The sequence below is a fragment of the Vigna radiata genome, chromosome 2 (genome assembly GCF_000741045.1).
Source record: "Vigna radiata var. radiata cultivar VC1973A chromosome 2, Vradiata_ver6, whole genome shotgun sequence".
Taxonomy (NCBI): domain Eukaryota; kingdom Viridiplantae; phylum Streptophyta; class Magnoliopsida; order Fabales; family Fabaceae; genus Vigna; species Vigna radiata.
In genome coordinates this window covers 7,102,272-7,128,504 of record NC_028352.1, presented here as the reverse complement: position 1 = coordinate 7,128,504, position 26,233 = coordinate 7,102,272, and the positions used below count along the sequence as shown (strand labels likewise).

The following is a 26,233-nucleotide window of genomic DNA, read 5'->3' as shown; positions in this document are numbered from 1 at the left end:
GGTCTCAATGTGCACTTCTTCTACAGTTCTGTGAAGAAAGACATTATTCACATCCCACTTATGTATGTCCTAACCAAAATGAGTTGTCAAAGTAAGAATCACTCAAATTGTATTTATCTTTGCCACTAGAGTAAATGTCTTCTCTGTGTCAATTCCATAAGCTTCAATATATCCCTTTGGAACCAAATCTGACTTTATATGTGTCTATAGTCCCATATGTCTTATATTCCACTGCAACTATCCATTTCCACTCTCAACCCTTTTTTCTTTTGGTTTGTCAACAATCTTCCATGTTGTGTTTCTTTCTAATGCATTCATATGCTCTCTTATGGCTTGAGTCCAATGTTAATTTTTCATGACTTCCTGGACCGATGTGAGAATTTCTGGGAGATGAATGATAATAATACCTTCGATGTTTATTAGAGAGATTGTCAATGCAACCATACTCAAATAAAATATTTAACACAATGGTTTTCTCAATGCAATAGCTAGCAAGTGCTCAATAACACTTACCTCCTCAAATTATCTCTAGGGATTCTCACTTCCATCGTAGGCAACTCTTCTTACTCCGATTCCAATATGAGTTTTCTCCTCCTCTGATTTTTTTGTAAGAAGGTGCTAAGAAGTGGACTGTGTCCAACAAACAACAAATGTCGTTAAGATAGATTGATACCTTGTTAAGAGGTGAACCTTAAGCCTAATTTAACCCATCAAACTAGCTTGTAAGGTCAGATTTACTTCCTTATCTCTAGTCGATATTAGATCTCCAACAGGAGGAAGAGAAGAGATATACACAAAGTGAGTTTTTTCCTTTGATATTGTTAGGTTCCTTTGTTCAGGAGACCAAACAGAACACACTCTTCTCACAATAATACTCGAAACAGCCAAAGATGAAAGTATGTGTATGTATATTATTGAATCTGTAATGTATATAATGAAGAAAATACAAGTAAATGTTTCCCAAGGAAGCCTCCCTTCCTCAACTGACCAAAAGGTCCAGTCTAAACCCAAAACAAATATCTGATCCCCTTCTCTCTCTATTCTCTTTCTTATTTATACTCTCTCTTTACTAACAAACTATCTTCCTTTCCCGCCTTTAATTTCCTCCCCTGATGTACTTTTAACTTCCTAGCAGATATTTTTCGTAAGAAGGAGGAAAAAGAGACGACTTAAGTTATATGAAGCAATGCAGGCTTCTAAATTTCTTAATTTTGTATTTCAATAAAAAACTTACATTATGCCTTAGTTTTTAATTGGGTTTGGGTTTTATTTTAACTGAAAACCCATTGACCCAAGAAGGTGAACTGGTACAGTGGAAAAGACATGAAACAAGAAGGTGAATCAGCATGGTGGAAAACACAAAACAAGAAGGCGAATGGCCTGCACTATTCCTTGATTTTGCTCAATGATCCACGTGATTTCGTTGTGCCACAATCACATGTTGGATTTGAATAAGAGACTTTGTACAAGCTCATAGAATCGTACAATTGTACAGCATTGTCAAGAACCATGGAATGCAACAACTAGGTCATGACCAATGAATCTTCATTGTCCCAATAGTTTGACTCGGGTCCTTCACCATTGATATGGTCAAATCTTGATCTTCACTTGAGAATTCTCCAAATGTATTGGCTCAGGTGCATTTAATTCCTACCATCAAAGTAGTAGGGACCCACCATTGAAAAAAAATACAAAAAAAGAGAGAACCCATTTGGCAAAAGAATAAGAGAAGTCAAATCTTAGTGGAATTGAATCCAAATGGGATGTCACCACCTTTTGGAATTGGCTCAAGAGGTTCCAACGACCATGTCTATGGTGGTTAGTGAACTTCACCGGAGCTATGTGTGTGGGCTACAAAGCCAATATTGGTGGTGGTGTATGATGGAGTATGGCAATTCTATTGGCGAACCAACTGCCAACTATGATCACTGCCGTGGGGTGCACCTTTTTGACCCACCACTGACCCCAATGGCAGTGGATAGCAGCAGAGACAACTGTTTATGTGACAACAAAAACAGAGCTCCAAGATTGAGGGCTCTAATACTAACTTGAACTATGTAGGGAAGTACAACATTATATTGACAAAAATGACACTAATACATTTTCATCACCTCGAAATCAAACTATTTAAAATAAGGAAATTAACATATGCTGAAATAAATGGGAAGATTCTGAATATATTTTCTTCTAATCAATATGGAGATATTGAGGATATTTTTATCATAATAATCTTCTATTTACAACAAAATGTTGATCATAGCAATTGATTCATGTTAAATACTAGTTTGGTTGATTTGAAGGACTGCTATTTCTTTCTTCTAGCCAAAAATTTGAAGAGCTCATTTAATTAGTCTGTTGACTTTTTTTTTTTTTTTCGTAGGACGAGGAGGAAATTTTGCAAAATAGTAGGTACTTCTTCTTTTACAAGCATGTTTATCATCCTTTGATGATCATTAGTATAAGTATTTTTATGTTGGATTGGCTTCATAGTTGTCATTTTAATTCCAGGCTCACTTACAGCGATCTATGCCTCAGAATACCTGATTCAAAGTTCAGGCAATGCTTATTAAGAACGCTGGCTGTTCTATTTGACCTTATGTGTTCATACCATGAAATTATGGATTTCGAGCTGGAAAGAAAGGTAATTTCTGGTTCCTCTTAAGCTCTTAAACGCATATCTTTTTCCATTTATTGTGCCTTCCCCTGTGCTTTGTGCATTGAAGTATTCACGTGGACTTGTTCATCTAATGAAAAGTCACACGGACTACTATCAGGTCAATCATGACTTTCAAATTTTTATTATTTTCTTTGCATTGGAGAAGTCATTCTTTGTTTTCCACTCAATTGCTTAGTCCCTAGTTTTTAATTTCTTACTATCATGAAAGATCTCATTCAACAAGTTAACGTGTAAGTTGGAGAGATACTTTATTTGATTTTGCTGGATGGATTGAGTAAATCACCAGTTTGTGATAGAGAGTACTCTTCTCACAAACATTTAGTATTTCAATACGAATTCAATCTAGAGGCTGGGGAAAAATTTATACGTGGTCCTCAATCTCATACAAATGATTGATTTAAATTTCAGGACACAGTACAAAATTCAAATAAGTGCAATGAAGAGATTTCCTGTAGTCCAGGCGCTCAGGAAGTTGATTCAGATGTAAGAGTCTCCAACAATTCTTTGTCCAGTTCAGGAGATATATTACATGGTTCATCTTCTAGGGAGGAATCTGCAACAATGAGCTCTCTGACTGAAACTAGTGGTTCACCATACAGTGATTATCATGATCCAATTAAGGAGACTGGGAAGGAGGACAGTGCAACGTTAAACATTGAATCCCCTTGGTACCATCTTCGTAAAGAAGCTATAACCTTTGTGTCACAGACCCTTCAAAGAGGGCGAAGGAATTTGTGGCATCTCACTGCAAGTCGAGTGTCTGTTTTGCTTTCTTCTGCTGCAGTTTGTACCGCCAGTATTCATCAATTCTTGAAAAATTATGAAGAACTCAGTGTGTTTATTTTGACTGGGGAAGCCTTTTGTGGAATCGAAGCAGTTGAATTTAGGCAGAAGCTAAAGGCTGTGTGTGAAAACTATTTCACAGCTTTTCATCGACAAAATGTGCATGTAAGTGCCCTTTAAGGCTTCCCGTACTTCGTGCTGCTAGAGTCATATAATGTTGATTGTGTTTTGTTACGTAGTTCCTTTGAGTCTTGTATGAAACGTAAAATGCATTGTCATTTCTTGTGTCCTATGTGCATGGTGATGGTGTTCCTGCTATCATTAAGATTAACATTTAATATTTTTTTTTCCATAAATCTTAAATTTATTGACGTCTAGGTGCACGTCCATCGTGTGTTTGTCTAATTCATCTTACTTGTAACAGAATATAATCTGAATCATAGAAGTGTTTTGTATATGTCTAAACCCAGAAACATCCACTATATTATTTTGTTTTGACATGTAACCATGTCAGCTGTGTCATTTTTGGTTCTGTTGATTTTCTGCTCTCCTTGAAAGTTGAAATTGATTTGCTATTGTTGTTTGGAAAAATAAGAATGCTTTAGTTTGCTGAAACTATTGCAAAATGCAGAAGCTAAATAATTCATGACCGGGGAATAAATTAAGTAAATCATTGTATTTTTTTTTTTTTCTTTTGGCCTTCCAAATTTATGGTGCAGAATAATTACCTATCTAATTGCTAAATCGTTTTTTGGGCTTGTTGATATGCCAGGCTTTGCATCTGACCAATGTCTTAATTCTATATAGTCTCGGATAAAGGATTAAATGATTGTTTTTCTCATTTTAGGCACTAAAAATGGTTATGGAGAAAGAGACTTGGCTAAAATTACCTCTAGAAACAGTACAAATGATCAGTTTTGCAGGACTTATTGGTGATGGTGCACCCTTGATTTCTTTATCCAGTGGCAAATCAATTAATGCCGGTGCATTCCATTCCCATAAATCAGTGAATATGGTTCATACTGGTGCAAGGAAAAATGGGTTTTCCCACTGGATCAAAACTGGAAACCCTTTCTTGCAAAAATTACCTAACTCCAACGAAGGTCATGGTTACTCCCAACCTAATGGATTAGTTCATGGTGAATCTGATGGAAGTTCAACCAAATACTTTTATGATGATAGAACACCCAGAAACAACGATTCCAATCACATAAATGGTGCCAATTCTGTTTCAGAAGATGAAGATGAGGATCTTCTTGCTGACTTTATTGATGAAGACAGCCAACTACCAAGTCGAAGTTCTAAACCCTTTCATTCAAGAACCCTTTCTTCACATGGTAATGATGACGAGAATACAACACAAACTGGATCTTCTCTCTGTCTTTTAAAGTGAGTCGCTTTACATTTTGCATTAGAGGAATTGGTTACCTTCCACCATTCAGCTTTATTAGTTTTATTTTCACTGTCAATGGATTTAATGAATGTGTTAAAATGTAAGGTCTATGGATAAATATGCAAGGCTTATGCAGAAATTGGAAGTGGTAAATGTTGAGTTCTTTAAGGTTAGTCATTTCTTTCTTAAATGAGCTTGCTGTAGATTGCCCACCCTCTCCCTCTTTTCCTTACACATTACAGAAACATGCTTGGGGGTGTTTTTTTTCCTCTAAATTCTTTTTTCCTGATTCAGTATATTGATGCAGGGAATATGCCAATTGTTTGAAATATTTTTCTATAATATATATGAAACATTTGGTCAGCAAAACACGAGCTCAAGTGGAAAAAGCTCAACTAACTCTCTTAATTGTAAGTGACATAGTGAATTAAATACTAAAAGCATCGGTAGCTAACTCCAATTTTTTAGTTGATTAACTATTAGTGATTGAGTTCAATTGTGACATGCAGATCGCTTGACAACAGCTTTGTCTAGAATAAACCAAGATTGTGAAGAGTGGATTAAGCCCCAATCGTCTTCACCAACATCTTTGACCTCTTCATTTGCACATGCAGAATTGACACCTACAAACCCGCCCAATGCAAATCTTGGTCTTTCCTCAGGCACCTCGTTTGGTCTCACGGTAATTGTTTGAAGTTTTATTTTAGGGAAAACCAATTCTCATGAGCTTTGTATTTCTTTTTCACATGGCTAGAATTGTGATGCCTTCTACTATGAATTTCTTTCAATGTTTATTAACTACATGGCATTATTGATTGAAAATTTTCTGCTATGATTGTTTAGATGATTCCATAAGGATATGAGGTGGGAATTATTGTTTTCTGAAATTTGGCTTAAAACTAATATTATACTCAAGTTTGATTGAGCAGATATGTTGATTTGGATTCTCAAAATTGAAGAGAATACTCTCCAGAGGACAAAATGTACTAATAGTTTTATAGTTAAAAATCAATAGTTAAGATTTTGACAAGTTTAATGAGTTTGTTATACATATTCTTTTATTTAATTGCAATCCAATACCATATTGTAAATGCACTTTATCTTATAAAGCACATCCCCTCATTTTAGTGGAACTAAACCCAGACTTCAAGTATCTTGTCCACCACGTTAGTACATTTAGCTATCATATGAGCAGTGCTAACAATTTCACATAAATCTAACTGCACAATGTATGATCACACTTTAATTAGGAAAAACATAATACAGAAAACATCCAACAGCTTCCAAGGGAAGAAATTCCCTTCTACACAGGACAAGCCCTCTTCTGAAAAAAAAAAAAGTACACACCTCCAAGAGGAACCGTTTTCTCCTTAAAAGATAACCCCTACTAGAGTAAATAACTTCCTCTAACCACCCATAAACTGTCCAACTACTGTTAACTATTTTGTAACTTCTAGTTTTGAACCATTCTCCTAACATACACCTTAAAAGTCTTATCAGTTAATGGATCGGTTTGTGTTTAAAATAATAGTGTTTGAAGTCTCACATCGACTAAAGATAAAGTCAATTCAGTGTATATAAGTGGGTGCAAACCTCACCCTACAAGCTGGTTTTGTAGGATTGAATTAGGTTTAAAGTCCACTTCGAACATCAAGGCAAGAGATATTCAGTGTTGACCATGGTGTGCCCATGGTGTACTCGAGGAGAAAAAAAGACTTCTATAGAAGAAGGGGAGGAAGGAGACCGTAGTCCTTTGTTTGAGGGAGGATGTTGGGATACAAACAAAGTCCCACATCGAGTAAATGAAGGGTCGAACATGGGTTTATATACACAATACATACCTCCATTGGTAAAAAGCCTTTTGGAGTGGTACCAAAAGCAAACCCGTAAGGACTTGACCCAAAGCGGATAATATCTTACCAAGTGTGGAGATCTATGTGTGTGTTGAACCTCCCCCCAACAGTATCAGAGCCATTGTTAAAAGAGTTTATCCTAACAATAATTGTTGTTTGTTGGACATATTGTTCCACCTGCTATCGGGCCGCTATCGGACCACCAATTTAATGTCTAGTCTCACTCATTAAATAACAAGATTTGTTATTTATTAGGTCTATCGTGCCACTCAATGTCGGGTCACTATTTAACCACTCATTAATGTCTAGTTCCACATTCAAGATGTATATGTCTCTGTGTGTTGGAGATCCCTCATCGACTAAGATAAGACAAATTGGTATTATATAAGTGGGTGCAAATATCATTTTACAAGTCAATTTTATAGGATTGAGTTAGGTTTAAAGTTCACTTCTTAATAGGGTCAACCCTCAACATATGAGCAATCATTTAGGGTTATTTTATGTTTAAAACCCTTGTCATGAGTTCTGTCAGGTTTTTTAAAGGGTTTTTTCTCTGTTTATTTGTTATGTTTCTGGTTGTTGCAAATCTTTCTCCTATTATGTAAGGTTGTTCCAATAAATTAGGGATCACACGTTAGAGTGTGATCCAAACCATTTTGCTTGAGTGTAAATGGCTATAAATAGCCTGTTTTTATTATTTGAATGATAAGTTTGTGCGTTTTGTGTCTCCAACCATCCTACCTCTTTTATTTACATGTTAGATTAACAAGTTCCACATTGGTATGTGAATCTGGTGTGGGGTTTGTGGTCTTGGTTTCACTCCAAGTGCACACTAGCATATTATCAACGAAACTTTGTTTTTTCATCAAAGATTTTACCCTCTCATGATTTTATGGTATTGCATTCTGTGGTGGCTTATTAAGATAATTTTCTTCATTTATGTAGTTTTGATTTTAAATCAATGAGGAAGTTGTGTAAGATATGTTTGTCTCTATAAAATATTTTTAATTGTTTCAGGAAAGATGTGTGGCTGTTGACACTATATCACTTGTTGCTCGAATACTGAATAGATCTAAAGCTCATCTCCAATCAATGCTCTTGCAAAGTAATTCAACTATACTTGAGGATTTCTACGTTCATCTGGTACGGGGAATCTTAATATTTAACTTAGTGGATTACACCATTATGGAAATTGATATTGACTGACTTTCCAATGCTTTTTTGACTATTCATCAAAATTATTGTAAAATTTATGTCGTGGATTAGATTAAGTTGAAAACCTGTTATGTTCCGTTTCTGGGAGGATTTGGAAGGAATTTAATGGAAATAGACCAATGTTATGTTGCTAAAAGCATGATGCAAGAATAGAGTTTCACTGTATAACAAATTCGAAGGCCTTCTTATACTTACACGAAGAATAACAATGCTTTCATTTTGAAAATGCATGCATTGGTGGCTTTCTAGTTTAAGAAACTATTTGTCATGACATCAGAAAGAGTTAGGAAGTGGTGAACTCTTCCCATATCCAAAGCATATTAGATTAATTCTAACTAAGGGTATTGTGGTTGCCCCTCTATGCACTTTCTTGGAGTTCTGACCCTTTGACATTGTAGAAATCCACCTTTTGTTAAAGCTTTTTGTTTTGTAATCATACCTTTATATATAACATCAGGTTGTTGACTTCTAGTGGATGGTTATGTTTGGATTTTATGTTTAGGATGTATCATTTTCATCTGATAGTTTACTTCTACTTGATTCAGTTGTTCTTACGTATTTTTATATGAAAAGGATTAAGTATGGATAACGGCAATCTAATACGTAAGGATTTCTTTAGGTGGATGCTGTACCAGATCTTACAGAACATATTCATCGGACTACAGTGAGACTATTGTTGCACATTAATGGGTAAGACAAATGTATTGTCAATTGAAGTCCGCAAGGTTGCTTCGGAAGTCTTGCTATTATATATGACTTTTGTACTATCAAATTGACATCCTCAATGTGAGGCTTTTGGTTTTTAACAAACCATTGGGAGGGGAAGCTATATTATTATACCAAATTAAATTCAATTTAATTAATATTTTCTACTGCATATTTTGACCAACAATTTCTGTGCAGAAAATGAAAAATCCAAATGTCTAGTTTTTTTTTTTTTTTTTGGTTACATGTATAAATCATTCAATTTTAGGATTCCTTTATATTAAAGGAAAAATTTTATTTAAAAATGTTTGCTGTAACAATTATTTTTTCATGTTGTTTAAAGATCTCAAAGCTGTTGCTCAATGAAAGGATTGTATCTGGTGACAGTTGTGCTTTGGAATTTATCCTAAAATATGTTACTTTTATGCTTCTGTTTAATTGCAGGCCCCCAAGTATTTTATTATAAGTAGTGGAAGAAAAAATTCAGGCTAACTTTTAATGTTTTCATATTGCGAGGTCATTGTAGCTAGTTTAAACCTTATTGTTCTTTTAATTTTTATACATTCTTTTACAGATATGTTGATCGTGTTGCCAATTGTAAATGGGAATTAAAAGAGCTTGGCATGGAGCATAATGGGTTTGTATTTTTCGAATCATCTTTATACTTGAATTCCATGTCTTTTTTTTCCTCTTGGTTTGTAGTTGCTATTTTATATCAAAGGTAAGCTACTATTGCACACAGGAGTTAATGTACGTGTAAAGATTTATTTGCACAATTGGGATATTTTTTTAATGCAGTTTTTCATTATCAACATTTTTTTTTGTATGTTAATGAATTTTGGGAGAAAAACTTCCACAAACATCCAATCTAGAAACGTAAAGATAGATGGAAACAAAATGGTTTAATGTCTAACACCCCGTAAGAGCCATTTGGGTGAATGCGCAAACCACATACCACATAAGTAAAATGAGGGCAACGGGGATCAAAATTCAGTTTACTTGGTCCTAGAGGCTTTGGTACCATGTCATGAACAAATCATTCCAAAAACTTAAATTGCTGATTGAAAGTGCATGGTTTTGTTCCTTGTCAAGATATCTTAAATTTACAACAATTTACAACTACAAATGGTACTGGCGGTGTGGAAAGGTGTTTTTATCTCATAAAAGTCTTTGATATTTGAGTCCTTAGGAAAAATAGTTTAACTTCTGCAATTGATTCTGTTGGTGTTATTGAAATGTAACCATATTCGAGTGCTAGGAGATGTTTTCCGGAGGGTGAAAGAGCAAGAGTGTATGACATGAAAGGCCTGAGAACCTGAGCCAGGGTCACAGCAGATCCCCTATAATTATAGGTTTGCATCAAACTATGTGGTAGTTCCACAATGCATTTTTTGCAGTTGATATAGTTTCTAGTTGTAGAGTATTGAGAATAAATAAATGACAGGTTACAGGTATGGATACAAGCTTTGGAAGCTTATGCATCTTTCTTAGGTTCATCAGTGACAAGATGGAGTAATTGAGAGTGATGTGGAAAATCAAAGGACTTAAGTGGAGTGGGTAAAAGGATGAGTGCCTTGAGTTTTACTATTAAGATATAAGGAGAATGGGAGTTTAGAACAATAGTTAGTTAATTAGAGGAACTAACAGATATAAATAGGGGAAGAAAGATATAAGCATAGATTCAGATGTCTTGTCATTTTTATGTTGTGTGTTAGCTCGTTGTGAATGAGAAACCCTTGAAGGTGAGATTTTTCTCTTATTCCATGTTCTTTTCACTCTATTCAATAATTTTTTTTCTCTTCTTTCCCATCCCTATTTCCATCAATGACAAAAAGGTAATGTTCAAGCTTAAGGAAAAAATTTACTGTATAGCTATTCAACTTGCAATGTTATATCAAACTGAGTGTTGGGAGAAAAAATGTCAAAAAGAAAATAATGTCAATGTGATGGAGAGAATCCTATGTTGAATGAGATTGTGTGCTAGACATGCTATGAATAGCAATGAGTGCATTTGAGAAAAGTTGAGGTAGCACCGAATTTGTAAAATAATAGTAGGATGTTGGCATTGTTTGTGCTTTTTTGTGGAGAAATAAAGCAAATGGAGGGTAGACGTAGACCTATCATTGAAAATAGAAAGAGATTAAAAAGGTAAAACCATTAAGATTAAGAGGTCAATGAATAGTTTATAGACATGATTAAAATGGAACATTATGTAATCACTTCTTTTAGAATTTGGGTTAGGGTATACCTTAACTGCACAAAACCAGTTTATGAGATGGGATTGTCCTACTCTTGTGTACCTTAATTTAGATATATTTCTAGTTGATGCAAAATCTCGAACCATCTTATCTATTCAAATGGTCCCTCCCACTTATTAGGAAAATGCTAGGTTGTTGTTGCAAGTGTTATTTAGCTGCAAATATAGTTATAGGCTATAGAGGTAAACGTTTCTATTTTGCCTGAATTTTATTCTTGGAACTATGGTGCATCATTTCTGCACTTCTGACTTGTAGATTGTATTGATAGATATGTTGATTTGTTGCTGGGGGAGTTTAAGCACTATAAAACAAGACTTGCTCATGGAGGAATTCGTATAGAGGTATTGTTGTTATTCATTATCTTGGGAGACAGTTATCAAGTGCAAACAAATCAGCTTACTAAATGAATAAAGACTTGTATTTGAAATGTCCACTTTTATATCGTTGAAAAGAATAAAACAGAAAAGTAATCCCTTGTGTTTAAACATTAGTTTTTATCCACAAAATTTGCATCTGTATGTGTAGATTCAAGGCCTATTATTGGATTATGGGCTTGAAATTGTGGCAGAAACTCTTGTTGAAGGACTTTCAAGGGTGAAGAGATGCAGTGATGAAGGACGAGCTCTTATGTCATTAGATCTACAGGTTATTCCTTAAATATATGATCATTTTCAAGTCCTTTAATGTTTGTTTGGATTTTTATTTAATGTAGTTGATTATTATGTTGAATAGTTATGCAAAATAATTTAATCTTAATAAACTAATAAGTTATGAGACATATTTTGCCACTGATTAAATTATTTTTAGACCTTACTAGCAATTGAATCTTAATGTGTCAAATTTGTTTGGGACATAATTCTTTTGTAACGTAGAGTTGCAGACAATGATCTATAAATTGATCGACCTTCTTACCCTGCATTTATTCTGTTTTAGTTTTTATATGCTGGGTTTGAATTTGTGTCTTTTGACATTTCAGGTTTTGATTAATGGATTACAGCATTTTGTGTCAGTGAATGTGAAGCCCAAGCTTCAAATGGTTGAAACTTTCATCAAGGTAACAACGAAGTAATAGGAAACACATTCCCACTATTTTGTTGCATATATACAGATGAATTTTTCCACATTGCGGAATTGGTTGGGTTTTGTTGCCTACCTGTTACACAAATAAGTTGGGATCTCACATGTTTGAAACTTTCATATATCGATATGCATTTATTACTAATACACGTCTTGGACTTTTAAACCAGGCTTACTACCTTCCCGAGACAGAATATGTGCACTGGGCTCGAGCACACCCAGTAAGGATATCCCCTTTCCGCAGCATCGTTACACATCTGATTGCCTTGAGGTTTTAACTAAGCATTCCAACTCTTGCAGGAATACACTAAAAGCCAGATTATTGGACTGATCAACCTTGTTGCCACTATGAAAGGTTGGAAGAGGAAAACCAGGTTGGATATACTGGAAAAGATTGAATGAGTAGCTGTCTTCTATTGTGCAAGTAAGGCATATAGAATCTTCTGCTCCCTTTCCCATTTGTCTTTCATTTTTGGCAGAGCTCCGTATAAAGGTATTGCATATTACTTGGCATTTGATCCCCTATTAATTATGGAGTATTTTCCAAATCTGTACTTTGCTGTCTTGTAGATAGTCCTCTGAAAATAAGATGTAATTGTACCATAATTTTACTTTAATATATATATATATATATATAAATATTTTTTTTCTTTCTGGTAATTGGGGTAACTGATCACCACCTTCTAGATTATTCGCATCCTCTTCTATCAAAGGTGCACAATTTGCACATATTCCTATTTTAGTGGAACGTGATGTGAGTGGAATTATCATACAAAAATTTTGTATCTATCATTTTCTTTCTAACTATTAATAAATTTTAGCATGATTTATGCCTATGAAGATTGAAGAGTGATGTACTAATGTTGAAACACAACTCGAAAGTATCCATTCTTGGTCTTTTTATATTTTGGGCCTCATTATATTTTTTGGGTCAGTAGTATAAACTTTAGTTACCAGAAAATGAAGTAATATCCATTTAATTGTTGGTTTCTCCCATATTATATCCGGTCTATACCTGTGATAAACTATTTCAAGTTAGGATGTGAATGTTAGATTTGCAAGAATGGCCAAAGACAGGACAAGACGCTAGAGAACATAAGGAGACTGGCTAGATAGAGAGAAAGTTAGGGAAGACAACAGCTCGTTTTTTTTTTACCATGTTATTTGCATTTTTATTTCTGTTTTGATTCTACTAAGTAAAATTGTTACAAAACTACTACCGTAAGTGGTCTCTTTGATAACAAATTTGTGGCTATTTATTTTGATCATAAAATCAAGATATATTATATTAGAAAGGCGATGTGGTAAAAGGCATACCACAAACAATATACAACCACATACCAAACTGAAAAAGCAACCCACCAACTAACCACACTGTTACAATAGGTGTTAAATATAAGTAGCAAGTAGTTGTATTGGAAAGCTGCAATGTATTGTACCCATGAGTTGTACCGATCTCTGTACCTAGGACTCTAGTTTGATCTTTACTCTTCCCTATATTCTGTGTCAGAATTCTATCAATATAAATAGTATAAAAATGAGTAGATTGATTAAGCTCTCTCAAGTTCTCTCAAATATAGTCTTTTATTTGTCTTAACATTTTACCGAGTGACAGCCAAAAGAGTACTTCTCTAATTTCTTTGCAGTTTTAAGTTCACACGACATTTGTTTACCTTTCTTCACACACTTCAGCACAATGGTATTGCAGAAAAAAAAAAATAGACACTTGATTGAGACTGTCCATACCTTATTGCTTGGTGCCAATATACTGATCCACTCTTCCCTATATTCTTTGTATCAGAATTCTATCAATATAAATAGTATAAAAATGAGTAGATTGATTAAGCACTCTCAAATTCTCTCAAATATAGTCTTATTTTTCTTAACATTTTACTGGGTGACAATGCCAAAAGAGTACTTCTCTAATTACTCTGCAGTTTTAAGTTCACATGGCATTTGTTTACCTTTCCTCACACACCTTAGCAAAATGGTATTGCAAAGAAAAAAAAAAATAGGCACTTGGTTGAGACTGCTCATACCTTATTGCTTGGTGCCAATATACTGATCCACTCTCTGGACAATGCTATCTTAACTACTTGTTTTCTTATTATCAAAATGTTTCCCTCTTCTCTCAACGATGAAGTGTTCTTTATTCCATTTTTTTCCAAATGATTCTCTCTTTCATGTTTCTCCTCACATGTTTGGTTGTGTATGTTTTGTCTCCAAGTTTCAACAAACTCTCTGCCTATGCTATCAAGTTTGTCTTCTTGGGCTATTATTGGCTTCAGAAAAGATATTGTTGTTGGAATTCCTACATTGACTAGGGATAAAACCAATTTAGAATATATAAGTGAGTGCAACCCTCACCTTACAAACCGGTTTTGTGGGGTTGAGTTAGGCTTAAAGTCCACATCTTAATATGGTATCATAGCTATGGTTAGAGCCTATCCTAACGATATTTCTTATTTGTTGGGCATATTGTTCCATCTGCTATTGGGTCGTTATCGGACCATCCATTAATGTCTAGTCTGATGTTCGAGATATATATATCTCGGTGTAAGAGGGGTATTGGAAGTCCCACATCGACTAGAGATAAGGCCAATTTAAAATATATAAGTGAGTGCAAACCTCACCTTACAAGTCGGTTTTGTGGGGTTAAATGAGGTTTAAAGTCCACTTCTTAACCGTTGTTATTACCAAGAAGTATTTCATGTTTGTTAATGTCACCTTCTTTGAACAAAGTCCTTTCTTCTCTTCGTCAGTTCAAAATGCTTCCTCTGTCCAGCAGGCCCTCCCTATTTTGTTAGTTGAATCTGTTGTGCCTCACACTCCTTAAAATTCCAATCATGTTCAAAGTCCTCTTGAACCATCATCACCCACTCTTATTTGCTACTAACGTAGACCCAAATGACTAATCCATTGCTCTAATGTGAATCCTCTTCATTAAGTTCTTCAATGTCGTCACTCAATACAATGAGTCCTAGCTCCGATGATTCATCTTGGCCCATTGCCTTTCGAAAAAGTACTCGTTTTATTTGTAGTCCACATCCAATTTATAATTTTCTTGGATATCATAGGTTTGTTTCCTTCCTATTGTTCTTTTATATCATTTGTGTCTTCTATTACTATTCCCAAAAATGTTAAATAAGCACTTAATTATCTTGGATGGCAACAATTCATAATTGCAGGCTCTTGACTAGAATAACACATGGGAGTTTGTTCACCTTCCACTTGGGAAGAAAACAGTTGGATGTTGTTGATAGTTTCACACTAGCTAGAGATAATGTGATTTCGTATTATATAAGTGGATTCAAATCTCACCTTACAAACCAGTTTTGTGGGATTGAATTAGACTAAAATTTCACCTCTTAATATGATATCGAAGTCATGGGTTAAAGTTTATCATAGGAAGATTTGTTATTTGTTGGGTCTATTGTTTCATCTATTATCGGATCACTGTTGGACTATCCATTAATGTCTAGTCTCATGTTTGATATATATATATATATATATATATATATATATATATATATATATATATATATATCTTGACATGAGGAGGGTGTGTTGGAAGTTCAACACTGGCTAGAGATAAGGTAATTTCATAGTATATAAATTAGTGCAAATCTTATCTTACAAGTCGATTTTGTACATTAAGTTAGACTTAAAATTCATTTCTTAACAAATGTGAATGAGTTTATATCATTAAATTTTGCCCCAATGGTGAAGTTTACGGTCTCAAAGCACACTTAGTTGTCAAAGGATACATTCAGATTTATGACTTTGATTATATGATGATTTTCTCCAGTGGCTGTATGACTATTATTCATCTTTTCTTTGTCCTGGCTGTTATGCGTCTTTGACCACTTCATCAATTAGGTATTAAAAACGCTTTTTTCCATGGAGATTTGGAGGAGGATGTTTACTTGGAGCAATTTCTTGAGTTTGTTGCTCAAAGGGAGTTTAGTTTGGTTTGTAAGTTGCAGTGCTCTCGCTATGATCTCAAGCAATCTACATGTGTTTGGTTTGGAAAATTTAGTTACATTGTTCAAACCTTTGGACTGAAATCTTGTGAAACAAATCATTTAGTCTTTTAGTATCACACCTTTTGGAAAATGTGTCTACTTAATAGTGTCCGTTGAAGATATAGCCATTATAGGAAATGATGCTAACCAAATATCTCAGTTAAAGGAGCACTTGTGTAAGCATTTCCAAACAAAGGATATTGGAAGCCTCTCGTACTTATTAGGTATTGAAGTAGCTCGGTCAAAAGGTGTTGTAATCTTTTGAAAGAAATATATTCTACATATCCTAAAAGAGACAGGTATGATTACAACCTTTTGACCCATCCATTGATGAGATCAACATTGGGTTTCACTTGAACACTCGTATCTGCCCCTCCCTTCCACCTTTCCTCCTTAACACTACTCCTCGTCGTGCAAGTCTGGACCTTCTCCTTGTGGCTTTTGCTTCGTTTTTCTTTTGTTAAACTTGCCCTTGGCCTTTCCTTTCCCAAACAGCTTAGAGATGTTATTTGCCAAGATCTAGCCACCATTTTGTGTTGTAGGCTCCCTTTTTTTATCTTTGTTTCTAAACCTTGGGATGTTGTTATTCATCTTTTCATTGCCAAACATGATAGTGTCTAGTTCCTTCTTTAACTTCCTTTTGTTACTGGTGAATCTCACAAAACTGAACCTGTTATAATATTGTTAGCCACCTACAGCCAACTTCTCTTCTCTTGCTCTCGCTCTTCTCCCTGCTCGTTTTTGTTATAATTTGTGAAAACATAACAATTGTTGAAAAAATGCGATGGCATAATACACTTGACTTCTAGGATTAAAATGACTGAGAGTGCACGTGTAAGAACTAAAACAGTTCATCCTTAAGATATACAAAAGAACGTAAAAAAAGGTGCCAATAGAGATACAGACTAATAATTAAGCCTTAAAGTCAAAATAACTTTACTATTTATTAGGATATCTCTAAATCTCAATATATTCAAATCAACAAAACTGAAACATAAAATCAATATTCTTAGGGCAGTTGTGTCGTTTTACAAAAACAAATCAATTTTTTGTTCTTGGATGTACGTATATTTCAGGAAATTTAAATTATTTTCAACTAAATAGTAGAAGACTGGAAAGAAGTAATTATCTTCTAGTAGGTCGATTCAAATACATTCTACATAATAAAAGAAGTAAATCAATGACGATAACTTTTTTCATCAGGTAGGATAGATTACATATTGAATCGCAAATCTAGTGCTATACACAAATAGTTTATTTCTATTTTTTTAAAATAATTTTTCTATTACACTTTTCAGAAGTATTGTATTAATTTTTGTTTCATACATGGTCACAAAGTGAAGGTTTGTGTTAAACAACCCCTTGACGCCTGTCCATCATAGAAAATATTATGTTTTGTGAAAGACGTTAACGGAACATTTTACATTTTGAAAGAATACACTCTTATTTCTAGACAAATCCGATCACAAGTAATTGTGTTTCTTATTTAGGAAGAAAACCGAAAGACAAATGTACGTATGATAAACGGCAAACGAAGGACGAAACGTTAACAAAAAAGAAAGATACCAATTTGAATACATTAAATTGGTTTATTTTCTAACGTAATGTTACAGTCTTTAAAAAGTAACATGAAGTAACTAAATTGGTTTTTCAAAAAAGTAATTAATATAAAAATATTAAGTAGTCTTATTTTTTAAGTAAGAAACGCTGTTATCTCTTTCCAGGAGTTGTTGTTTCTCTGTGTCATCCTGTTCTAACTTGTTTGTTGACTCCAGTTTCGACATAAAATAAAGAAGATATAGCACCCCACTTACACAGAGGAGACAGTCTCAAATTCCATGGTGATCTTGTCATTTTCACAATAGATGGGTGCTTTATTCTTCTTCAAGAAATTTTGCCACAGAGTGAGAGGGAAAAAAAGATAAGCAGACAGCTAGTGGTCCATAGGCCAGAGAACGAAAGGGACAAAAGAAGAGCTACTTGAACTTTCTTATACTGCTAACTTCCTTGGTTGCGCCAAGGAGTTAAACTTACACAATACCGTTCTGAAAGGATATCATCATGTATAACCCGATAATAGATAAAGAACAAGGAAGTTGCATAAAAGTCTATATTCGATGCAGAAGCGAGTGACATAATCATAGTTGTGAAGATAAATTCTAAAACCGGTTTACGTTTACTTAAGTTTACAAAATGAAATTCTGAAGTAAATATTGTCTCTTTACTTGTATACTTTGTTTTCTAGCCATATCAATATCATGAAATGATTCACAATAATGAAATATCCTAAGTGGTATAGTTTTATAAAAAAAGTTAATTAATTGCATTTATGTCCCTTTTTTTTTAAAACATTATTTAACTACTCATTGGTGTTATGAAATAAAAAACGAGTTATTATAACACCAATAGAAAGGAATTGAAAGAGTATGATTCATTATGTCACGAGATTCGTGGTATAGCTAGTCATGGACTCAAGATCATTCTCTATATAAAACATTTAAACAACCTTCTATAGAGTTGGGCATTTTACTAAGTGTGACCTATCTCGACTTGAAAGGATGATGCGTATTTATAAAATGTGATTGATCCCAAATAGAAAAACGGTGAATTGGATAATCTAAGACATTGCATTATGCTCCAAAAAGTCAGAGTATATTATCTATACCTTATAACAACTTTTAGAGTAAATAATTGTTTTTGGATAAGTTGGTAGAGGTAAATGGTGAGATACTTCTTATAAGAAATAGATAAGAAAATAAAAGACAGGTAGTGTAAATTGGCCTCAATCAATAAGAGTGGTCCTGACGATGTCCCTTCACAGAAAAACCTTTGTTCTTGTTTTTGGAATTCGTGAGATATTAGATACCATATATCTGTCTAGTTCCTTTCAGGGATGTTCAAAGTAAAGCCCCAGCTTTGCAAAATTAAGTTAAATTCAAAATTTATTTTTTAATATTATATTAAATTCATGTGTTAAAGTTTATTATAACAAAATTTGTTATATGTAGATATGTTATTTCATCCCTTATAGGACTATTTGCAATAAAGAAGATTTAGTGAGAGTCTCACATAATCTATTTATATTTAACAATATACATAAATCAATATAAATCTTACATTATAAATCAAATTGGTAGATGCAGAAAGTTTTAAAGTAGATTATCATCATTTAAACTTTTAATAGATGTGAAACTTCTATTACATCTTATCTCAAGACATATAGATCTCAATCAAAAGAATTAAATATTAATTAATAATTCCATAATAGCTTGATAATAGATAAAAAATAAATTTCTTTTAAATTATTAAAACATCTTTAATAACTAAAAAACTTATATTAGTTTTTCTTTCATCTTTATTTTGGTAACTTATTCATTTATATTATTTTTTATAATTGTTTAACATTTATCCAAGTATTATTTATTTTTGTTTGGTATTTATATAATTATAACTTTTTATTAATATTTGACATTGAATATATATTTATATAACTTTTAAATATTTGATAATATTATATTTTTTGTTATGATTTTTATTTATTGTAAAAAGTATTTATTAATATTTAAAATAGTAAAGGATGACATTTTGAAAAATATAATAAGAACAAGGATAAGTTTTAAAATGTTATCAGTATCAATTAAATTAATTACGCAATTAGATCTTATAAATATGATTAGACAAAAAATAAAAGACATTAGACAAAGAGATATATGGTAAAGCAAATTAACAATGAATAACATCAGTGTAATGAGTTGATTTCTTTATTGCAATCCAATGCTTGATCCTATTCTAGTTTGTTTGGTCTTTTTTGTGCCCTGCTCCATCTTCCAAACTGTAATCTTATTATTTATTTTCCATGGAAATGTCAAGTAGCTGGTGACTGTGTAATTGCACCCACCATTTCTAGTGCCACACAAGGTTGATCAGTAGGTACCTGAAGCAATAGGCAGACAAATTAAAAACCAGTGTACTCTTTTTCAGACAAAATAACTTAAACATAGACACATATCTGGTTTTTTCAGACCAGACAATGTCATTGGATCTCATTACTCAACAATCTGACACTAATGCTTCCCACAAAAAGTTGTAATAAAATACTCACTATCCCATTTAATCTCATCCTGAACTATCATAAATGTCTCTGCTACAATTTCAATTTCTCTTTCGTTTTCATCTTCTCCTTCTTTTTTTTCTTGGTTGTCCTTAATAAATAGATAATACTTACACAATATTTTTTTTACAATTAAACATTATTTATGTGTCATTTTGTTATTGATCCATAATAGTATTTATGATTATTATTATTGATTATGGAGTAATTTTAGACCAATCACATAATGACACATAGATAATGTTCAAATATTATAAAAAAAAATACCTAAATATCATTATGCTAATAAATATTATGAAAATCAAGGAATGAACTACTACTTCTTTGTTTTTGTTTCTACATAGTAGTTGTTAAAGTTCTTTTAGAAAACATAGGGAAGTATTTACTATTTTTTATTTGTATGTAATTTTAAATAAGTGATAGATTATAAATTTTTAATTTTTTATTTAATATCCAAACAATTTGCAAAACGTAATAAAAAAGAAAAATATAACTAGGAAAAAATTATACTATCTTGAAACAGAAAGTATAAAAATATATTATAAGAAACATTACTATTTTATATTCAAAATTTCCCATCAAAGAATCACTTGGATACTTTTTTTCGAGAAGATATAAATGAAAGAGAATATTAGTTCTCTTCAATATATATTTCTTAGGATGTAAAAAAGAAAAGGAAAATAAAAAACTACAAATATTCTATTAAAGATATTTTTTGATTAAAAATTCAGCAAAACCAAATTAATACAAGTGATTAATATTATCAAGTACATGCGAGGGAATTTTCTTTTCTATTTTCTCTCAATAATAAATGCTTAAGGTCTATAATAGTATCAGGAAAAGGAAAATTTAATGCTTCATTGATTGTGGAAACTAACAATTAATGTGACAATTTTCTTTAACCAAAACATCAAACAAAAAGGAATGGAAGGTAACTTTTAAAGCAAAGAAAAGAATAAAAACTAAAAATGTTAATGTTTCTTTTTATATGATAAAGACAGATGAAGTAACAAAAACACTAATTTTGGCAAATTTGATTGTTATTTTAATGAGTAAAGCAAAAGCAAAAGGAAGATGATACCTCGATTTTCTGACATCACACACGTGAAAACTAATTGAATTTTTTAAAAGATAAAGAAAGAAAGAAAAAAGAATAAGGAATCTTGGAGAGCAAATTTATTGCGTTGACAGCTACAGATGAATTCATTCTTAAAAAAGAAATTATGATCCTAAGATCATTCTCATTGAAAGCAAAGAAGCTATTTGTTTTTAGAAAAAACACACATTTCAAGTAAATTAGGGTTTCACAATTCCAATTTTATGTACAAAACATGACACTGATTGTTCTAAGTTTTTGCGATGATTATATATGTATATATATCTATGGTTAGAATAAATTGTTAATTCCAATAAATCCTACTTTGATTTTCTTACATAAAATGCCATATTACTTGTTTTTCAAGATTAAAATTATAACTTTTATTAGTCAATGTATCACTTCATTACTCAGTAAATAATTTTTAAACATGACATATTGTAACTATTTTTGGTAGTGAATATCAAAGTGAACCTCTAATACTACTAGGAATTGGATTTTAGACTTTAAAGTTAGTTTTTTCTTTTTACATTAGTTTTTATCCATATAATTTCACTCGAATTTTGGTTCTTTAAGAATTAATTATCTCATAATAATAATGAAGTCCAAGATGAATAAAAATTCAAGAAAACTAATACATGAAGAAAGTACAAAAAAAATCCAAATTATATCTTTAGATCACCCACAAAGAAGAATATGTATAATTAATTAGAGGAAAATAAATAAAATAATTTTAAATTAACGTGTAATTAATCATAATTTTCTGCAAAACTTGCTTTTAATTTTTTACTTTTTTCAGAAACATTTATGAAAAAGTATGAGGAAAAGATAATTATGGTTGACTTACAAAATGGCCAGCTTTGAGGATCCAATAGAAGAATAGATTTTTATATGATTGAAGAAAGCCTTTGGTTGTTGATTTGTCACTTCCACAGTAGAGGGGTGTTCTATCTTTTGCCAAGAAATTTTTAAGCCCTTCCCACCTATAACAAAAACAATGATCAAAGAAAGAAAAAACATTAAAAAACTTCCATGTTTTGTATGAATCTTGACAATCTTGAAGGATAGATAAATTAGGAGAGAAAGAGATGCATTATATACTTCAGTTTATGAACCCAAGCATCAGTCCCTTTGGTTGAACAAATCAGATCAATCTGCAATAACGACACAATATGATGTTTAACTATATTAAAATACAAAAACTAGCACATGATTTGGATAAACTTCAAGGATAAAACAAAGTTGCTAAAACATTCATACACAATAATCTGATTAATTTGGAACAAGTGCTAAATTAAATAATTAGGGTGAACTGTTTTATATATAATCCAATCATGAATATCATCAATTCTTATTAATTATCATAGAAACTATCAATGAAAGTTGTGGAAAGGAACCTTACTTGCCCATTGTACACTGTGACGTTGACCCCTTTTGCCAGCAGTTCGTCAACCTGGAGATTTTTAATCCAAGAACATTAAATATTTAGAAAAGAAAATGAAAAAAAAAAAAAACTACCCATTTCTAGTCAGTACTGTCACCACTTGAAAATAACCTTAATTCAGCACCAGAAAATCAAATTATAATATGATCTTCAAACTCATTTATATAGTGTAAATTGGACTAATTGATCTCTTTACTGGTAGATGTGGGATCTCAAAACCCACTTGAAAAAAATCATAAGAGGGAAGAACTCACGAAATTAAGCTTACCAGAAAGGTTGATTTTATGCACAAATGGATTTATGGTACGATTGTGAACATGATAACATCTAATTGTATTGAAGGTTAAAACCACAGTTATCTGCTTGTTTTAATGTTTATGTTTTCTTCTTACCTCATTGATTCTTGGTTTCATAAAATCACCTGCAAGGTAATCGAAAACATGACCGGATTGCCCTCCCCATCTGTCAGCACAGAATCCAAGTGAGTGATCATTTTATTGGTTTGCAGTGAAATTTGGAGAGCCCTTTTGTTGTCAAAGAACTGAAGACTTACGTGACATTCTCTGGGATGATCTTTAACTTTTTCTTTATGACACCGTTTAGTAATGTATCAAGATCACCATCTCCACCAGGAGTTCTTGACCTTGACCTCAAGGAAGTGAGATACCTGGAGTACCTCTTCATTGATATTTTTTTATTTAAGGCTAACTCCAATGTTGCAACATCATCACTTCCTTCATCCTCCAAAAAATTGTAGAAGTCCTGAAGTGAACAAAAAGTTTAGGAGTAATGGTAAGTAGAGAATAAAGCACAATGTGGGTTAGACAGGGAACAAGGATAAATAAAATGTTGAATGAAGACATCATGGTACCACATGGTTGCTTTTGATGGAAATCACAGACTCAAGTTCAGTCCACGAGTCGGTGGCTTCAACAAATTTACCATCCTCAAGTTGCTGCTTGATCCTCTCAGCAATACTGATCTCTAAAACGGGTTTGTTAGATAACACAGAAAATCACCATTCCATAGAATGTTACTGTCGTTTTAATTTTTTTCTTTCTTATCAAATAATGTGCATATTTCTTTCTACTTGAGAAGATGGAAAACAGATTTTACCTGTTTGATTGTTGCAGGCCACTATCGTCGAGTCGTGAGAGGTCTTTAAGGAGAGGACCCCATGAGAACTGCAATTGCAATATTCAATTCAATGTTGAGAACTTTGAATGTTCAACAAAAACTGGTGGACAGATAAATTTTATTTATTGTGAGTACCACAAAATCTTCAGGGGAGATCCAACTGTCTCCTAATGCCACACCTAAACAAAAGGAAAATAGTTACCCCAAATCATCAATTTCTTGGACTTCTTCTGTTCTAAAGTTATTTATAAACATTTGATTCATTTCCTAACTAACAAAAGAGAAATTCACTCTTAAACCAAGTAACAAGTAAAAACTGTTTTCAATCATCATAAACTGAAGACGAAGCTACCAACATAATGAGCTGTCAAGTTGGTAAATTACCTTTCTCCTTATATAAATGATCGGAGATTTCATTCTCAAACTCGTGTATATGAAATGGCATATATTGAAAGGAACTAGTTCCTTGAATAAATTTGTAGTGTTTTGAGAGATTGGTCTTTTTGGTTTGTCCAAAAACACCAATCTAGAATCAGACAGATGCACATGATTCAAGAGAAGATTACCTCCAAGTCTAAGCTTCAATTTCCCAGCTTCTATAGCTTCCAGAGCAGATAAACCAAGAGTGACAGCAAATTTGCCACCATATGACTCTGCCACGATGAACAGAGGGCTCTTTTGCAGTTTCTCATCCCTGTTGAACAATTCAATCAACAATGTAGTCAAGTCGGTGGCTGCTTCAACATCTGTTTTCACAAACAGTTTTTTGTCCTCCACAAAACTGTACCCGGTTCCAACTGGATTGTCCTATACGGTTCACAGCATCAGAAGCATTAAATCGAGTTAACATAATTGAGAGCCACAGAGTAAAAAGGTTCATAGAAACTCTTTTCACGATTATTACCACAAACAGTAGATCTGCTTTTTTCAACCATGTGGAATTCCGTGGCTTCAAGTATGTGTTCAAAGGCCCAACCTCCTCAAAATTTCCAATTCCAACCCCTGAAGCACCCTGCTCAATGTTTGAAAACCTCAAATCATGCTTTTTCTCATACCACAATATCAAATTCAACAACACTTACAGGTCCTCCTTGCAACCAGAGAACAATTGGCCATGGCTTAGAGGGATCTTCCACTCTATAGGGACTTCTGTAAAGCCACCAAAACATGTGTGCTTCTGTGATGACAATAACAACACAACAAGGCAAAACAATTTGCAACTGTTAATATAATATCACTATAAACTCCTTTTCCACACACTCTAAATAACAACAGCAACAACCCAAAAGTACATGAAAACACAAAAAACAAAACAAAATTGCAGTATGTTATCATGTGGTATGTCCCCATGAATTCAGATTGGTAAATTGTGAAGCAGTGGCTTACTGGGTCTGACTTGAACGTATCCCCATTCCTCTGATCCGTCTTGGGTTTTGAAAGCTACAACCTTTCCTCCATGAAAGTGCAAAGCAATGAACAGGAAAATGGATAGTAAATGAGGGAGCTTTTCCATTTGGAGAAAAGAAAAGGAAGCAAGAGAAAGAAAGAGTGAAGTGAAGCAAAGGATACGGCAATTTATTTATACTACCTAAGTGGTTAGTCAAAGAGGGTTGATTTGGAAGAAAGAAGCGTGTTTTGTCATGTCAGTGTCTATCTCCAACAGAAAACAGAAGGTATAAGAGTCCTACGTATGCATCACGATTTAAAGTGGGTTAAATCTCAAATGTTACAGCAACAAAAACAAGAACATCATAAGCCTCTTCACTCTTTTCCAGGTAAAACTATGCTATCCTTAAAAGCAAGGTTATATTGTGTTATTCTGAAATAAGTTTCCCAGACTCTAACTGCAACTCATTGTGGGACCATTAAAAGGGTATTTAAGAGATTCAGTTGGAAAAATAAAGGATCAGAAAAAAAACCCCTTTTGGGTGATTATGGAATGAACATGTTGAAAGTAATAAATGCGATGAGAAATTAAATACAGGAAGATGAGTTAGAACAAGAGAAATTAAATATATCCATTTTGATTTATTTAATTAAAATATGATATGTTAAGAAATTTTTTTAATAACATGTAATGTTGATTTGAAACGTTATCTATCATAAATAAATATATATATATATATATATATATATATATATATATATATAATATTATATATATTATAAAAAAGTTGTTAATATTTTATATTTAGTTATTATACTTTCTATTAAATAAAAATTATATTTCTTCCTTCCCACACCAAGTTGTTAATTAGATTTTATTGATACTTTTAACAGGTGTCATTTCAATTTTTTTAAAGCAATATAGTTAATTTGTAAAACTTATATCCTCTTTTATTTATTAATTAGTAAAGTTTCTTAGTCTTTTTGGGAAAAAAGTTAAGCTATACTTACTATGAAGAGACGGAAAAGCTTAACATGATGATATTATAAAAATGAGCATGGTTGCATGGATG

The 26,233-nt window shown here is 32.7% G+C and overlaps 2 protein-coding genes across 6 annotated transcripts in view; one reads left to right on the top strand and one right to left on the bottom strand.

The window, feature by feature from the left end:
* The window catches only part of LOC106756091 (syndetin), a 28,054-nt gene extending 11,067 nt beyond the window's left edge, over positions 1-16,987 (top strand). For 3 of the 5 annotated variants that reach the window (XM_014638351.2, XM_014638352.2, XM_022778520.1), the window contains 15 exons: positions 2,381-2,409; positions 2,509-2,641; positions 3,086-3,625; positions 4,308-4,849; positions 4,959-5,022; positions 5,161-5,263; positions 5,363-5,535; positions 7,724-7,849; positions 8,541-8,611; positions 9,201-9,263; positions 11,153-11,225; positions 11,410-11,529; positions 11,861-11,938; positions 12,132-12,182; positions 12,262-12,611. In XM_014638351.2, the coding sequence (XP_014493837.1) occupies positions 2,381-2,409; positions 2,509-2,641; positions 3,086-3,625; positions 4,308-4,849; positions 4,959-5,022; positions 5,161-5,263; positions 5,363-5,535; positions 7,724-7,849; positions 8,541-8,611; positions 9,201-9,263; positions 11,153-11,225; positions 11,410-11,529; positions 11,861-11,938; positions 12,132-12,182; positions 12,262-12,363 (2,268 nt within the window). In that variant the 3' untranslated portion in view covers positions 12,364-12,611. Of the gene's footprint in view, positions 1-2,380; positions 2,410-2,508; positions 2,642-3,085; positions 3,626-4,307; positions 4,850-4,958; positions 5,023-5,160; positions 5,264-5,362; positions 5,536-7,723; positions 7,850-8,540; positions 8,612-9,200; positions 9,264-11,152; positions 11,226-11,409; positions 11,530-11,860; positions 11,939-12,131; positions 12,183-12,261; positions 12,612-15,149; positions 15,362-15,840 lie in introns of those variants that run through there. The other 2 variants (XM_022778518.1, XM_022778519.1) reach the window with 2 other exon arrangements.
* Positions 16,988-19,693: 2,706 nt separating this feature from the next.
* LOC106777015 (serine carboxypeptidase-like 51) lies at positions 19,694-25,559 on the bottom strand. Its single transcript, XM_014664516.2, has 13 exons — positions 25,161-25,559; positions 24,857-24,951; positions 24,679-24,786; positions 24,341-24,581; positions 23,910-23,953; positions 23,754-23,821; positions 23,509-23,614; positions 23,191-23,399; positions 23,030-23,099; positions 22,596-22,646; positions 22,295-22,347; positions 22,041-22,176; positions 19,694-19,920 (listed from the first exon to the last, which is right to left on the bottom strand). Exons 1-13 carry the CDS (start codon positions 25,285-25,287, stop codon positions 19,852-19,854), a joined length of 1,377 nt encoding a protein of 458 aa, XP_014520002.1. The 5' UTR covers positions 25,288-25,559; the 3' UTR covers positions 19,694-19,851.
* Between the last annotated feature and the right edge of the window lie 674 nt (positions 25,560-26,233).